The following is a 10,130-nucleotide window of genomic DNA, read 5'->3' as shown; positions in this document are numbered from 1 at the left end:
GGACCTCAACTCGGAGCTGATTGGTCGGCTAGAACCAGCCCTCGCCGATGATTGGGTGCCTGAGAACCTGGAAGGCCCTGGTGATTGGCCAATGCGGATGGCGTCCATTGGCTGAACCCGGACGAGCCATTTAATCCTGATTGGCCGGGCGGCTGAAGGTGAAATGTGATAATTGGTTGGCTGGCTCTTTTCCGTCTCTGTCTAGCTGGGCACCGCCGAGGTCGTGGGGAAGTTAACTCTTCTGATGGTGCGAATCGCTTTGGAATTTTATTTTGAGGGCGGGAGTACTGGGGATGGAACCCGGGGGCATTCGAGCTCCGAGCTCCTTCCCCAGCCCTATTTTTTGTTCTTTATTTTGAAACAGGGTCTCATTGAGTTGCCGAGGGCCTCACTCAGTAGCTGAGGCTGGCTGCACACCTGATCCTCCTGTCTCAGCCTCCCGAGTGCTGGCATTACAAGCGTGCGCCACCACGCCCGGTTAATATGTGTCTTTTAATAAATTTCCAGGACTCCATGGAAGTTTATTTCTAACAGGTTCCAAAAAAAGGTCCCAGTACCAAAAAGGGGGGGGGGCTGGGGGTGTAGCTTGGAGGTAAAATGTCCCTTGGATTCCAAACCAGTACTGAAAAAAAAGAAAAAAGAAAAAAAAAGGTTTCCTCTCCGTGTGACCCAGGCTGCTGTCCTGCACCAGGTGGCCTCCGGCAGAGCCACCAGCTCCCAGAAGCTCAGGTCCTGGGTCCGTCATCGCCGCCTCGGGCCTCAGTTTCCCAAATGGCCCCGGGAGGGCTGAGCTCCGGGACCCCTTTGCTTTCCCGCGGGGACCGCTGTGGGCCTCAGTTTCCCCGATAACTCCAGCAGGCAGGGCCGGGGGCGCGCTTTTTCCTCCTCGGAGCCCGGTTCCCCAATGCCCCGGAGTTCCCTGCGTCCCCAGGACTCGGTTTCCCAAATGATCCCCACATGGGGCCTGGGCTGCCGGGCTCCCGCTCGCGGGTTCCGGCCGGCCGAGGACCCAGGCTCCCGCGGGCCGGCCGGCCTGTTTCCCCGCGGGGCGCCCCCTAGCGGCGGGCGGGCGGGCGTGGCCGGGGCCGGGGGGCGTGGCCGAACCGGGGGCGTGGCGGGGCCGGGCGGGGCGTGTTGAGCTGGGGCGGGGCCAAGATGGGGGCGTGACCGGGCCCGGCGCCGGGGGCGTGGCCGGGGCGTGTCGAGCCAGGGGCGTGGCCGATCCGGGGGCGTGGCCGGCCGTGACGCGGGGCGGGCGGGGCGTGTCGAGCCAGGGGCGTGGCCGATCCGAGGGCGTGGCCGGCCGTGACGCGAGGTGGGCGGGGCGTGTCGAGCCAGGGGCGTGGCCGATCCGGGGGCGTGGTCGGCCGTGACGCGAGGCGGGCGGGGCGTGTCGAGCCGGGGGCGTGGCCGGGCCGTGACGCGGGGCGTGGCCGATCCGGGGGCGTGGCCGGCCGTGACGCGGGGCGGGCGTGGCGTGTCGAGCCAGGGGCGTGGCCGATCCGGGGGCGTGGCCGGCCTGACGCGGGCGGCGCTGCGGCGGCCATGGCAGGTAACGGGGCGGCGGCGGGCGCGGGCGCGGGCGGCCCGGGGCGGATCCATGGGGCGTGCGCGCCCCGCTCAGCCTGTGGCCGGCCCGCAGCTCCCGAGCCGCCGTCCCCGGCGGGCGGCGCGGCCGAGGAGGCGGAGGACGAGGCGGAGGCCGAGGCGGAGGCCGCGGACCCCGAGCGGCCGGCGGGCGCGGGCGGCGGGCGCGGCGGGGCCGGGCCGGGGCCGAGCGGCGGGCTCGGGGGCGCGCTCCCGCGGCGCGCGGTCACGCTGCGGGTGCTGCTCAAGGACGCGCTGCTCGAGCCCGGCGCCGGGGTGCTGTCCATCTACTACCTGGTGAGCGGCGGGGCCCGGGGAAGCCGAGGGGGGGTCCCTGCGGGTCCGCCGGCGCCCCCTCCCGTGCAGAGGGGAGACGCGGGGCGCACAGTGCAGCCCTGAGGCTGGAGGGTCGCGGGTTCGAGGCCAGCCTCCTCTGCTTAGTGAGACCCCCGTTTCCAAATAAAGAATAAAAAGTCGGTCTGGGGGTGCGGCTCGGAGGCCGAATGCCCCGGGCTTCCAGTGCCAGCACCGTGGACAAGGAGAAACTGAGGCCCGGGCGAGGTCTGCTGGCCGTCTGAGCGCAGCCGGCCTTTCCGGAGGGTATCACGGGCTCCTCTTTGGTGAGAGGATAGTTTTCCTCTCCGGGACTGAGCTCGAGGGTTAGATGCACACAGCGCTCAGCAGGTGCTGGCTGTTCATTAAGCGCTTTTTGTTGTTGTTGTTTTGTTTTTTGCCTTTTTTTTTTTGCACTGGAGATTGAACTCAGGTGCATTCTACCGCTGAGCTCCACCCCACCCTTCCTTCCTTCCTTCCTTCCTTCCTTCCTTTTCTTTTTTTTTCTTGCATTACTGGGGATGGAACCCATTCCATTCGACCTCTGAGCTACACCCCAGCCCTATTTTTTATTCTTTATTTGGAAACAGGGTCTCCCTGAGTTGCAGAGGCCTCGCTCAGTAGCTGAGGCTGGCCGTGAACCGCGATCCTCCCGTCTCAGCCTCCCGAGTGCTGGGATGCCAGGCGCGCCCACCGCGCCGGGCTTGCAGTTACTGTCATTGCTCAATTTTCCGCTGGGCATATGGTGTGTGCCGGGCGGCGTAGGGACGCTGGGACGTAGCATTGACAGGATGGCCCCTGGCCCTGCTCTTAGGGGCGCACTGAGGAGGGGCTGGCCTGGGGGCGCAGGCTGGGGCCTAAAGCTGGGTGTGGAGCCTCCCCAGGCAGCGGCCCCAGCCTGCCCTGCCGCCCCAGGGGAGGAAGTTTATCGGAGACCTGCAGCCCGATGGGAGGATCCTGTGGCAGGAGACGGGGCAGGTGTTCAACTCGCCCAGCGCCTGGGCCACGCACTGCAAGAAGCTGGTAAACCCCGCCAAGAAGTCTGGCTGCGGCTGGGCCTCCGTCAAGTACAAGGGCCAGAAACTGGACAAGTTCAAGGCCACCTGGCTCCGCCGGCACCAGCTCTACATGCCCGTGGCCGCTGCCGACGAGGTGAGCCCGGCGCCCCGCAGCACCAGCCCAGGGGCTCGGGGCTGCTCCAGAGGGGACATCTGAGCCAGAACTGAAAGGGGAGGGGGCAGAGCCCGTGCCAAGGCCCTGGGGCAGGAACGAGCCCGGCGCGTTGGAGGAGCAGAGGAAGCGCAGGAGAGATGGTGGGCAGTTTGTGCTCAGCCGGGGGTCCCAGGAGGGACTTGGGCTGACCCAGAGGGAGCCATGGAGGGCTGTAGACCCCCAGGAGAGAGGCCCTGGCTCCCGGGATCGTGTGCGCCCTCTGGTGGCTGCTGTAGGGATGGCAGGCTGTGGGGTGAGCGGGGCAGGGGGGCTGTCCTGGGTGGTCATGGAGAGGTGGCCGTCCAGGGGGAAGAAGTAGGCAGTTCCTGGAGTGTGTGTAGTGTGTGTGTGTGTGTGTGTGTGTGTGTGTGTGTGTGTGTGTACTGGTGACTGAACCCAAGGTCATTCTACTTCCAAGCCACACCTGCAGCCCTATTTTTATTCTGAGAAAAGGTCTTACAGGGTTGATGAGAGGCTCACTACTTGCCGAGGCTGCCCTCGAACCTGCGATCCTCCTGGCTCAGCTTCTCCAGCACTGGGACAACGGGCCCGGCCCCTGCGCCCCGTGAGAGCCCCTGCTTGTAGATACAAAATAAAATCGGGCTGGGGTGTAGCTTGGAGGTAGATGCCCCAGGGTTCCATCCCCAGCAGAGCAACAAGAAGGAAAAGAAATAAGGTCTCTTGGTTGCTGAGGGTCTGCTAAACTGCTGAGGCTGGCCTCAAACCTGGGATCCTCCTGCTCAGCCTCCCAAGCACTGGTGTTATAGGCGGGCACCGCCACGCCTGGATTTTTTTTTTTTTTTTTTTTGGTGGTACTGGGGATGGAACCCAGGGGCCTTCTACCTCCGGGCTACACTCCCAGACCTATTTGATATATGTAGGAGCGAGGGTGAGGGCGACGGAGCCCCCGGGAGGGGACAGGCCCGAGGACCCGGCCTGGGGGCTGCGGGAGAGACCCAGCGAGGTGGGGCAGGGAGGAGGACGGGGCTGAGACGCGGCCTTTGGCTCTGGAAGGGAAGAGGACGCTTCGCGGGGCAGGTGCAGAGGGCCCGGGGGCGGGGGTACCAGGGCGGCCATCTCGATGGGGCTGCGGCACTGTGCCGTTTGACAGAGGAGCTCAGAGGGCCTGGACACACCAGAGTAAAGTAAAATAAAATACAAAGAGAGGACTCGGAAGAGGCCTGAGCCGCGCCTGCGCCTTAGGCGCCCTCGCCCCCCCAGCGGTCGGTCGCCTTGGGTCATGGCGCCGCCGGGGTCCCGGCTGGGGTGGGAGTGGGCCCTGCTGAGGGTCCCTTCCCGCCCCGCCAGAGCCCGGCCAGCGAGGGGGAGGAGGAGGAGCTGCTGATGGACGAAGAGGAGGAGGAGGTTCTGGCGGGGGTCTCGGCGGAGGACAAGAATCGGAGACCCCCCGGGAAGGGACCCTCGGAGCCCGCGCACTCGGGTGAGGGGTGCCGGCGTGCGGGTGGGGGGCCGAGAACTGGGGTGCGCGAGAGTGGGCCTGGATGGATGGAGCCCCGAGATCTTGGCTCGCTGGGCGGCCCGCTGCCTAATTTCACTCCCTGCCTGGTTGGTTGGTTGCTTTTTTTCTTTATCTTTTTTTGTTTTGCGGGTCTGGGGATGGAGCCAGGGGCAGTCTAACTCCGAGCTCCACCCCCAGCCCCATATTCTAGTCTTTTTTTCGAAACAGGGTCTCATGAGTAGCTGAGGCCGACCCTGCTGTCTCAGCCTCCCGGACGCTGGGATGACGAGCGTGCGCCCCGCGCCCGGGCTTTCTGTGTTTTCTGGGGGCCCCGGCTGCAGCGGGTGGGGAGGGTCTCACTGCGCCCGCTTTCTCTCCCTGTGACCCCAGAGCCCGCGCCCCCGGGGAAGTGCGTGGAGAGCCGGCCGCGCGTGCCCGTGCGTTACTGCATGCTGGGCAGCAGGGACTCGGCCAGGTCAGGCGCCCAGCCCAGCCGCCTGCTGTCGGGGGAGGGGGTGCGCAGATCCCGGGTCCCCAGGGCTAGGTGGTGGGGCGCCAGCTTGGGGGTGAGGGGCGACCCTGGGCGTCCTGAAGGCTGCGGGGCCCTCTCTGCCCCCAGGAGCCCCCACACGCTGGTGGAAGTAACATCCTTTGCTGCCATCAACAAGTTCCAGCCGTTCAATGTGGCCATTTCCAGCAACGTGCTCTTTCTGCTGGTGCGTGGCCAAAGCCCCTGCCTCATCGCTCTGAGTCGGGGGGCAGGGGGCTCCAGGGGCTCCAGGGCCTGGGCAGGTGCTGGGTATCCAGGAAGGAGGGGGCTTCGGCATGTTCTGGGAGAGCATAGAGTGTGTTTGCTACTGGTTACGTAGTAGGCGCTCAATAAATGTCTGCTGATAATAATAAATGGCAAATAGCAGGCGCTCGGCAGCTGCAGGAAGCGGGGCGGGCAGGCCTTGCGGGGCGGCAGCCTGAGCCTCCTGTCCCCTGCAGGACTTCCACAGCCACCTGACCCGGAGCGAGGTGGTGGGCTATCTGGGCGGCCGCTGGGATATCAACAGCCAGAGTGCGTATGTGGGCCGGGGGTGAGGCCGGGGGCCCGGGCCGGGCCGACACCCGTGTCTCCCCTGTCTCCTAACAGTGCTCACGGTGCTGAGAGCCTTCCCCTGCCGGAGCCGGCTCGGGGACGCCGAGGCCGCGGCCGCCGTGGAGGAGGAGGTGAGGGCGGCCTGCGAGGCTGGGGGGACCCAGCGGCCCTGGCGGCTGCCGGAGCATCGGGGCGCAGTCAAGGGCAAGGTGGACGCCTGAGCCTGGACCCCGGCGCTCAGCGCGGCCCCGCCAGCCTCCCCACCCTCGTCTGGGAGGCGCAGGGTTTGCGCGCCCAGGGCCTTGTCAGCACCCAGCGAGGGCCCCAGGGTGCTTCGCCTAATAAACTAAGGGAGTTTTTTTTTTTTTTTTGGTGGTACTGGGGGTGGAACCCAGGGGCTTTCTACCTCTGGGATATACCCCCAGACTTATTATATATTTTATTTGGAAACGGGGTCTCAGTTGCTGAGAGCCTCACTAAGTAGCTGAGGCTGGCTTCGAACCTGTGCGATCCTCCTGTCTCAGCCTCCCAAGCGCGGGGATTACAAGCGTGCGCCGCCATGCCCGGCTCAAACGCTGGGCCTTCTACCTCTGAGCCCCACCACCCTGGGGGCATTCTTCCTCCGCGCGACACCCCTAGCTGTATTTTTTTAGTGCTTTTATTTTTGAAACAGGGTCTCACTGAGTTGTACAGGGCTTTGCCAAGTAGCTGAGGCTGTCCGTGAACCGCGATCCTCCTGTCTCAGCGTGCGCCACCATTCTCAGCTCCTGTTTTTATTTTTTTTGCGGTATCGAGGATGGAACCCAGGGCATTGCACCTCTGAGCTACACCCCCGGTCCTATTTTTTAGTATTTTTATTTTTTGAAACAGGGTCTCCACTGACTTGCAGAGGGCCTTGCAAGTAGCTGAGGCTGTCCGCGGACCCCAATCCTCCGGTCTCTGCCTCCCGAATGCTGAGATTATGCGTGACCACGCCTGGCTTGTAGCTGATTTTTATTTATTTATTTATTTATTTTTTATTTTTGGTGGTACTGGGGTTCCTGGAAGCCCTCCTTCCTCCGGGCTACACTCCCAGACCTATTTTATATTTTTGAAACAGGGTCTCTTACGCCAGCACGGCTGGCTTTGAACCTGCGCGATCCTCCTGTCTCCGCCTCCCAAGCGCGGGGATTACAAGCGTGCGCCACCACGCCCGGCCTGTAGCTGATTTTTAATTGTGTGGTTATAATAAAGCTTACCGTGTCCCCAGCACCTTGCTAAGCGCGCCACACCCCTTCTTAGAGGCTTTGCCAGTGTCCTGCGGAGCAGGTGAGCAGGAGTTGGCTGAGCGCAACGGCTTCCCCTGCACCTCTTTGCCTCTGACAGCTGGGAAAGAGCCTTCCTACTCAGGCGCACGCGCAGACGCCTGTCTCTTTACTGAGCATCCACTGTGGACCAGGCGTGGCCACCCTCTCTGTACGTCCTGTGTCATAGACTCAACCAATCATATGTTGAAAATATGTGAAGACAGATGTGGTGGTGCATGACTGTAATCTCAGTACTTGGGAGGCTAAGACAGGAGGATCGCAGGCTCAAGGCCAGCCTCCACAACTTGGTGGGACCTGTTTCAAAGTAAAAAATAAAGCCAGGTGTGTTGGCACACGTCTGCAACCCCAGCACTTGGGAAGCTGAGACAGGAGGATTGGAGATTTGAGAGACAGGCGCGATGGTGCACACTTGTGATCCCAGTACTTGGGAATGTGAAGCGGGAGGATAGTGCTTCTCGGCCAGCCTCAGCTACTTAGTGAAGCCCTCCGCAAGTCAGATCCTATTTCAAAATAAAGAATAAAAGCCGGGCATGGCGGCGCACGCTTGTCATCCCCGCGCTTGGGAAGCAGAGACAGGAGGATCGCGCAGGTTCGAAGCCAGCCGCACTGGTGTAAGAGACCCTGTTTCAAAAATATAAAATAGGTCTGGGAGTGTAGCCCGGAGGTAGAAGGGCCTCCAGGAACCCCAGTACCACCAAAATCAATCAATCAATCAATCAAGAATAAAAATAGTGCTGGGGGTTATAGCTTGGAGGTAGGATGTCTCTGGGTTCAATCCCCAGTGCTGCAAAAATAAATAAAAAGGAGCTGGGTATGTAACCAAGACACACAAGTCCCTTAAATTCAATTCTTAGTATCCTCTCAAAAAAAAAAAAAAGTTTCCGTGGCGTTCGCGCGGTGCTGGGTATTAGTCCTCTAGCGACGGCTTAGTCGGCAGGACGTGCCTAGGGGGCAGCGCAGCTGTGGCCCGAACGCCCCCTCGCCGGTGCCCGAGCAGGGAGCGTCTTAGAGATGCCCGCCCGGGGAGCGTGCGGCCCACCCGCCCGCCTCTGCCCAGATCTACCAGAGCCTGTTCCTGCGGGGCCTGTCCCTGGTCGGCTGGTACCACAGCCACCCGCACAGCCCGGCGCTGCCCTCGCTGCAGGACATCGACACACAGATGGAGTACCAGCTGCGGCTCCAGGGCTCCAGCAACGGCTTCCAGCCCTGCCTCGCCCTGCTCTGCTGTGAGTGCCGGGCCGGGGGTGCCACCCCCACCGCCGCCAGGCCCCGCTCAGCCCCTTTGCTCTCCCCCCAGCCCCCTACTACTCGGGCAACCCCGGGCCCGAGTCCAAGATCGCCCCCTTCTGGGTGATGCCGCCTCCCGAGGTAGGTGGCGGGCAGGCGTGGCGGGCTGGGGTGTGGCCGCAGAGCTGATGGGCGGGCGCAGGGCCGCGCGCGGGCTCTTGCAGGCGCTGGGGGCGGCGGGGCCTTTCTGACCGGCCCCGTCCCGCCCAGCAACGGCCCAGTGACTACGGCATCCCCATGGACGTGGACATGGCGTACGTCCAGGACAGCTTCCTGACCACCGACATCCTCCACGAGATGGTGAGGCCCCGGGCAGCGCCAGGCGCTCCCTCCTTCTAGCAGCCCGATGCCCCTCCCCTGCTGCGTGCCAGGCAGCTCCTGCCACTGGCCGAGTCCGGGCGGTGTCAGGATGGAACCGGCCTCCACATGTGGCGGGCGAGCAAGGGCTCTGCCCCCCGCGCCCGGACGCGCCCTCCTCGCAGCCGCGTGCTCAGCCAGTTGGTCACTGGCTGTGACCAACTGGCTGTGCTGCGCACGCCTGGCACGCCGTGGCGGAGTGGGAGCCGGGGTGGGAGCCGCGAGCCCCGTCTCTGTCTGGGCTAGATGCTGCTTGTGGAGTTCTACAAGGGCGCCCCGGACCTCGTGAGCTTCCAGGAGCCCTGGAGCCCGGAGCACAGCTACCTCGACAAGCTCAAGGTGAGTCCCACGCCCCGAGCCGCCGAGTCCCTCGGGCCCTCCCAGGCAGCCCCAGGGCGACACCTGGACGCCCCGAGGAAGTGGCCAGAGGAAAGAAAATGAGAAGCCGGGCCCGCTGCTCGGCGGCAGAGCCTGCACCAGGCCCCGGCTCCAGGAAAGACAGACACCCTGCCAGCCCCGGAGCCCGCACCGCGGGGACAAACGGGCGCAGCAGCTGGGCTGCCCGGGGATGCTTCACGCCACCGCGGCTCTAGGACACAGGAGCCGGCTTGACCTGGAGCCGTTAGCCCCGCCAGGCCGGGCAGAGGCAGCGAGTGGGCTGCTGGCCCCACGGGCGTCGCCTGGCCGCCGAGTCCCCTGGCGGAACCGTGCTTCTGCCAGCCCTGCCCTCGCGGAGAAGGGTCCCTGCGCGTAGCCTGGGCGGCGTGGGCCTGGCCACCCCTCCTGTGAGGCGGGTGGAGGGCACCCGGCCCCAGGGCGCGGCGCTGCGCCTCGTTTCAGATCTCCCTGGCCAGCAGGACGCCCAAGGAGCAGGGCCTGGGCCACGTGCTGGAGCAGGTGTGCGGCGCGCTCAGGCAGGACAGCTGAGGATGCACCGCGCCTGGGCGGCTCTGGGCGCCGGGTCCACCCGCCACCTGCCAATCCCAGTGTGACTGGACAGGCTTGAAGAATAAAGAACAAGGCGGCAACACTGCGAGTGTCTCGGGCGGGCGAGGGCTGTGGACCCGCCTTGCTGGCGGCCAGCTCTGTGCCCTCGGGCCTGGGGCGGGCAGCCAGTCCCCCCTCGGGCGTCACGCACGTGCTGGCCACCTCGGGCGCGGGAGGGATGGCATGTGCGCGCCCTCTGGGGTGTCCGCGTGTGGCTGTGGGGAGGGTCTCTTGGGGCCACAGTGCCCACTTGTCTGTGTGGGTCAGTGCCCACTCAGCTGGCCAGGGACTCGGGGAGGGCTCAAGGTGGCCAGCCCAGGGCTGCCCGGGGCACCGAGGCAAAGCCTACCATGCATGCTGAGGCAAAGCTGTATAAAGAGACATTTAATACTTCTTTTTTAAAAACCCAGGAGTACATTTCAATTGGCCCTGGCCCAGTGCTGGAGCAGGGCCTTCCGTGCCCTCAGGGCGGCCTGGGCTGAGTCACGGGGCAGGGAATGTGACCGTGGCCAGGCCA

At 64.4% G+C, this 10,130-nt stretch overlaps 1 protein-coding gene across 1 annotated transcript; it reads left to right on the top strand.

The window, feature by feature from the left end:
- Window positions 1–1,545: 1,545 nt before the first annotated feature.
- Window positions 1,546–9,553, top strand: MPND (MPN domain containing; the record flags this gene model as incomplete). Its single annotated transcript, XM_080713044.1, has 12 exons — window positions 1,546–1,884; window positions 2,836–3,072; window positions 4,441–4,573; window positions 4,982–5,066; window positions 5,211–5,307; window positions 5,582–5,654; window positions 5,730–5,806; window positions 8,040–8,208; window positions 8,280–8,350; window positions 8,480–8,569; window positions 8,873–8,965; window positions 9,467–9,553. 12 exons carry the CDS (start codon window positions 1,546–1,548, stop codon window positions 9,551–9,553), a joined length of 1,551 nt encoding a protein of 516 aa, XP_080569170.1.
- Between the last annotated feature and the right edge of the window lie 577 nt (window positions 9,554–10,130).

Source organism: Muscardinus avellanarius (genome assembly GCF_963383645.1).
Source record: "Muscardinus avellanarius genome assembly, chromosome: 16".
NCBI classification, from domain to species: domain Eukaryota; kingdom Metazoa; phylum Chordata; class Mammalia; order Rodentia; family Gliridae; genus Muscardinus; species Muscardinus avellanarius.
Note: the sequence above shows the minus strand (reverse complement) of the source record. Positions and strands in the feature narration are given on the sequence as shown.